This window comes from Oryctolagus cuniculus, chromosome 11, assembly GCF_051225735.1.
Source record: "Oryctolagus cuniculus isolate XC-2025 breed Fujian yellow rabbit chromosome 11, ASM5122573v1, whole genome shotgun sequence".
NCBI lineage: Eukaryota > Metazoa > Chordata > Mammalia > Lagomorpha > Leporidae > Oryctolagus > Oryctolagus cuniculus.
This window is the reverse complement of record NC_142877.1, coordinates 28,469,898-28,475,396: the sequence shown is the minus strand read 5'-3', so window position 1 is coordinate 28,475,396 and position 5,499 is coordinate 28,469,898. Positions and strand designations below refer to the sequence as shown.

The 5,499-nt window shown below is 62.0% G+C and overlaps 1 protein-coding gene across 1 annotated transcript; it reads left to right on the top strand.

Moving 5' to 3' along the window:
* Window positions 1-375: 375 nt before the first annotated feature.
* On the top strand, window positions 376-2,174 carry AVP (arginine vasopressin). The gene is made up of 3 exons (XM_002710880.6): window positions 376-555; window positions 1,663-1,864; window positions 1,943-2,174. The coding sequence occupies exons 1-3, from the start codon at window positions 436-438 to the stop codon at window positions 2,113-2,115; spliced, it is 495 nt and encodes a 164-aa protein (XP_002710926.3). The 5' UTR covers window positions 376-435; the 3' UTR covers window positions 2,116-2,174.
* Window positions 2,175-5,499: the final 3,325 nt, after the last annotated feature.

The following is a 5,499-nucleotide window of genomic DNA, read 5'->3' as shown; positions in this document are numbered from 1 at the left end:
CCTTCCCCATCACTCCCCTAATCACACCAACGCCCTATGCCACCTCCCTGGCAACCGTGTCCCTGGACAAGGCCTGCCGGCCCCAGCCCTAGAAGCTTGGAAATGGTGTCGGTGAGACCCCCGGTCTGTCCCCGAGTCCAGGGCATCGCAGTCATAGCAGCTCCTGTCACACCGCAGCCGATGACAGCCAGGCGGCCTGCACCCCTCCCCCACTGTCCCCTGCACAGACAAGCCCACGTGTGTCCCCTGACGCCTGAATCACTGCTGACGGCTTGGGACCTGGCGGCCGTGGGCTCCTGGGGAGCACTGGGGAGGGGGGTGGTGACCACGTCGTCTCTGAGGGAACACCTGTGGACATAAATAGGCAGCCAGCGGAGGCAGGAGCACACAGCCAGCGACCAGCGCTGCACGCCGTGTCCACCTGTGTGCGCCAGGATGCCCGACACCATGCTGCCTGTCTGCTTCCTCGGCCTGCTGGCCTGCGCCTCCGCTTGCTACTTCCAGAACTGCCCAAGGGGCGGCAAGAGGGCCATGTCCGACCTGGAGCTGCGACAGGTACCACGGCCGCCCCTCTCAGGGCTGCCAGGAGTGGGCAGTGCCCCGGGAGGGCACCATGGGGCAGGGGCTTGGAAGCTGGGGGAGAAGGCAGCTTTGGGGGCAGGGGACCAACAGGGGAGGGGACCAGGCTGCCGGGTAGGCTAGGTAGTCCTGGAGGGGCTCCTGGACCCTGTCCCCAACCAGACAGGGGAGGCAGGAAAGTGAGAGATGCTTCCCCAGCAATTGGGCTGGGGTTCCGGTGGAGTCCTCTGGTCCGGATTGCCCAGAGTGGGCTTTCCAGGTTTCTCTCATCAGCCCCAGCCTCTCCTGGCCTTGGGCACCCTGTCCCCCCGCCACGCCACCTAGAATATAGTCATTGCTCTAAGCTCGCCTGAGAGGAGGTGCCAGCCAAGCATCCTGCCAGGAAGTTCTGCAGGGTACCTAGCCCAAGGCTCTTGTGCTGTATGTCCAGTCCATTGCCTTGTATTCCAGCTCTAGCTCCAGGCTCCGTTCTGCCCAGCCCACAGGGGGTCCAATTTGAGCTGTTGCACAATCCAGCAGTGGGTACCCTTGGGCGCCTGATGGCCTAGGACCCATGCCCTCCCCGCAGGCTCAGGCCCCGAGGCCACCTGCTGGGCGGTAGGGCCTGTGCGGGGTGGGGTAGGGTGGGTTAGGGCCCGAGTTGAGGCCCACCCGCTGAGGGGGGAGGGGCGCCAAGAGCCAGGCAAGGGAGGGTGGCAGGCCTGGGTGCTTCGGCTCAAGCTTGAACCACGGGGTCGGAGGAGGGTCTGCAAAGCGGGAAAGGGGGGTGGGGGGGTGGGTGGAAAACAGCGCGCACACCAGCCATGGCCCCAGAGCTGAAGACTTTGGTCTCCGGCACGCCGTCGCTCCTTGGGAGACCCGTGCCCAGCTGGCGGTGAGGATGCCGAGGGCTCCTACCGACTGGGGGGTCCTCAGCCCCTCAGAAGCCGGAAGACTTTAGTAGATCTCGAGACCTTGACCACTACTGAGGCCGAGGCAGCGCCCCGCGCCCGGGCTCCCGCAGCCCCCTGGTCCCTGCCCCGCACCCCGCCCGGCCTCGCGGGGTCCCCGGGCCCTGCCTCTCACCCTCGGCCGTCCCCGCAGTGCCTCCCCTGCGGCCCCGCGGGCAAGGGCCGCTGCTTCGGGCCCAGCATCTGCTGCGCCGACGAGCTGGGCTGCTTCGTGGGCACCGCCGAGGCGCTGCGCTGCCAGGAGGAGAACTTCCTGCCTTCGCCCTGCCAGTCGGGCCAGAAGCCGTGCGGGAGCGGGGGCCGCTGTGCCGCCGCCGGCGTCTGCTGCAACGACGGTGCGTCCCGGGGGAGCGGAGCGGGGCCCCGGGGCGGCGCCCGCGTCTGCGCCCGCACTCACTCTGTCCTCCCCGCAGAGAGCTGCGTGACCGACCCCGAGTGCCGCGAGGCCTTCCCCCGCCGCGCCCGCGCCAGCGACCGCAGCAACGCCACGCAGCTGGACGCGCCCGCCGGGGCTCTGCTGCTGCGGCTGGTGCAGCTGGCGGGGGCGCCTGAGCCCGCAGAGCCCGCCAAGCCCGGCGGCTACTGAGCCACCCACCCGCCCCGTGCCCACCCCTGCCGCGCGGACAATAAACCTCTGAGAACGCACCCTGGTGTCCGGCTCAGTCTCTGCAAGTGGGGGAGGGGAAGGGGGTGCTGCAGTGCCGACCCCCGCCCCGGTCAGACCCCGCACCTGAAGTGTGGGCGAGTCTGCACCAAAGACCGGAAGCAGCCTCGGCCCACTGAGTCGTGGATGGATAGAACCAGGGACAGCGACCTGGGGGAGTGGCTCGGGGAGGGTGGGAGTGGGGAAGGCTCCGGGAGGGGAGAAAGACACAGGTGGGAGCAGAGAGAGAGACAGGGAGGTTGAGAGTGACAGGAGACAGGCAGGAGGGGCGAGCCAGGGAGCGGGACTAAACTCCTTTCATCCCAGGAGACTGGCTGTCCACCCAGGTCCCTGAATCCCAGCCCAACGTCTGTCTGATCGGAGCTTGCCGAGAAGGAGGGGTGAGGTAGGGGGGTAAACATTCCCCCCAGGCCCATGGAGACAGCGCCACCTGCTGTCTATCCTGGTGCACCCACCACCCAGCTACCTGCCCGGAGGCTACAGAGACACACCCGCGCGCGCACACACACACAAACACACAAAGAGAACTGCTGGGGCTGTGGGAAGACTTTGACCATGGCCCAGGCAGAGCCCCCTGGGAACCAGGTGCAGAACCGCATACAGCTCATGTACACCCTGGCAGGCAGCAGGTGATGGCTCAAGGAAGTCCGTCCCTGCCACCCACACGTGAGACCCTGACTCAGTTCTGGGTTCCTGGCTTCAGCCTGGCCCAGCCCTGGTTATTGCTGGCACTTGGGGAGTGAACCAGTGGACAGAAGATCTCTTAGTCTTTCTCTTTGCCTTTCTATGTCTCTGTGTCTGCCTTTCAAAAAGAAAGGAAGAGAGAGAAAGGGGGAGGAAGGAAGGGAGGGAGAAAGGGAGAGAGGAAGGGAGGAAAGAAAAAAAAACAATTTGGAAAAGAGCCACAGCCGAGACATGGGCCCATGGGCACGGACGCACCACGTGTGCCCTCACATTGGCTCCAGCACATGAGAACTGGATGCCCTTGGGTGCATGCAACTTTAGGGCAAGGGCATGGCCAGCCCTCAGCCTCTGCCCCTGCAGCCCTCCATGCCCGGGGGTCCCACCTGCCCTCAGCCCCTTTCTTCCCCTCCGCCCCTGCCACCCCATGGCCCTTGCTCCCTCCCACGCTGGCCCCTGCGTTACCTCCCATCCTCTTTCTGTCTCCTCTGTTCTCTGCGCCCTTGGGCTTTGCTGCTCCAGGTCTTGGGGGCAGCAGCGGCTGCATCTCCTCGGGGATCCTCGGCAGCTCTGAGGCCAGGAGGGAGCGCAGGCAAAGAGTCGCTCTGAGCGTGGACACCCAGGCCTGGGCAGAGCCTGTGACTCAAGCAGCTCAGCCTGGGTCATCCCCTTTGGAGTCCAGGTGCCAAGGAAGGGTCAGGTCCTCTTCCGGTCTGCTCGGCGCGCCATTTGCTCTCACCCCTGACCTGGTTGCCGAAGGCTCACAGCGGCAGCGCCGGAGTGACTGAGTCCAGCCAGTAGGGACAGAGGCCGTGTGGGCTTCCACGCCTCTCACAGGCCCTGCCTCTGTCCTGTTCAGCCCACTCAGGGCCTGCCCCCAGGTTGGGGTAGGGCGGGCGCTGGACCAGACAGGGGCAGTGCGGGGTGGGGGGCTTGGCTGCACTGCATCCAATGCCTTGTGCTGGGTCTGGACCTGGGACAACCTCAGAACAGAGCCTTCCTCATCCTCAGAGACCCCTCTCCTGCACCTGTCTTCCGAACACAGACTCCTACCACTGGGAGGGGGCAAGTGAGAGCTGCCCACCCCAGCCACACAACCCCTGGACATTCTCCTCCTCTTTATCCCTGTCCTTGAGCCCCTGAGTCAGGCAGGGACAAAATCCCCCAGGTCACAGGGAGCTCCTGCTCTCCTCTGTCCAGCTCTCCGGGGTAACAGGGTCTGCAGAGGGCAGGTGACTGGAGTCTGGGCCCCCATGCCCAGAGTTCTCACAGCAGCATCTCCTTTTTAACCATTCCCTGGGACCCTGCCAAAGCCTGGAGCTGAGAACTTAACCCGGCCCCCCTGAGTGGGTTGGAGGGCCCTAACCACTTGAGCTATCACCTGCTGCCTCCCGGAGTTTGCATTAGCACCAAACCAGAATCAGGAGTCGGGGGCAGGACTTGAACCCAGGTACTCTGATGTGGGAATTGGGGGGGGGGGGTCCCAAGTGGTGTGTTAACCACTAGGCCAATTGTCTGCCTCTGCTTTAATATTTCTTGAAAATAGCTGATGTGGGGCCGGCGCTGTGATGCAGCAGGTTAAAGCCGCCACCTGCAGGGCCAGCATCCCATATAGGTGCCGATTCGAGTCCCGGCTGCTCTACTTCTGATCCAGCTCTTTGCTGTGGCCTGGGAAAGCAGCAGAAGATGGCTCAAATCCTTGGGCCTTTGCACCCATGTGGGAGACCCAGAAGAAGCTCCTGGCTCCTGGCTTTGGACTGGCCCAGCTCAGGCATTGTGGACATTTGGGGAGTGAACCAGTGGAAGGAAGGCTCTCTGTATCTGTCTCTCTGTAACTCAGCCTTTCCAATAAATAGATAGATAGATAGATAGATAGATAGATAGATAGATAGATAGGCAGCAGGTGATCTCTCCAGTACTTGGGTCCTGCCGTACATTTGGGAGACCTGGATTGAGGTCTGGGCTCCTGGCATTAGCCTGACCAAGCCCTGGCTATTGTGGGCATTTAAGGTTGGATTCCAGTAGATGGAAGAGATCTGTCTCTCTGCCTCTGCCTCTGTCTCTGTGTATGTCTGCCTTTCAAGTTAATTAAAATTAACTTAAAGAAAAAAAACAGCTTTCTGTTTTATCAGTCTACACTATTGATTTTTTGTCTTTAATTTATTTCCATCCTGACTTTATTTGGTTTCCTTTTATGTGTTTTTGAGTTTTCTCTGTCAATCTTTGCAGAACTCCTTGAATTCAATATTCAGCTGATTAAAAAAGAAAAATGGGGCCGGCGTCATGGCTCACTAGGCTAATTCTCCACCTGCAGCGTCAGCACCCCGGGGTTCTAGTCCTGGTTGGGGCACCAGATTCTGTCCCGATTGCTTCTTTTCCAGTCCAGCTCTCTGCTGTGGCCCGGGAAGGCAGTGGAGGATGGCCCAAGTGCTTGGGCCCTGCACCCACATGGGAGATCAGGAGGAAGCACCTGGCTCCTGGCTTCAGATCAGTGCAGCGGGCCGGCCGTAGCAGTCATTTGAGGGGTGAACCAACAGAAAAGGAAGACCTTTCTCTCTGTCTCTCTCTCTCTGTGTAACTCTTGCCTGTCGGAAGGAAGGAAGGAAGGAAGGAAGGAAGGAAGGA

Coding starts and splice junctions, on each gene's coding strand:
- AVP (XM_002710880.6), top strand. CDS start 436: ATGCCCGACACCATGCTGCCTGTCTGCTTCCTCGGCCTGCTGGCCTGC. Junction 556..1,662: donor CCGACCTGGAGCTGCGACAG/GTACCACGGCCG, acceptor CCGTCCCCGCAG/TGCCTCCCCTGCGGCCCCGC. Junction 1,865..1,942: donor CGGCGTCTGCTGCAACGACG/GTGCGTCCCGGG, acceptor TCCTCCCCGCAG/AGAGCTGCGTGACCGACCCC.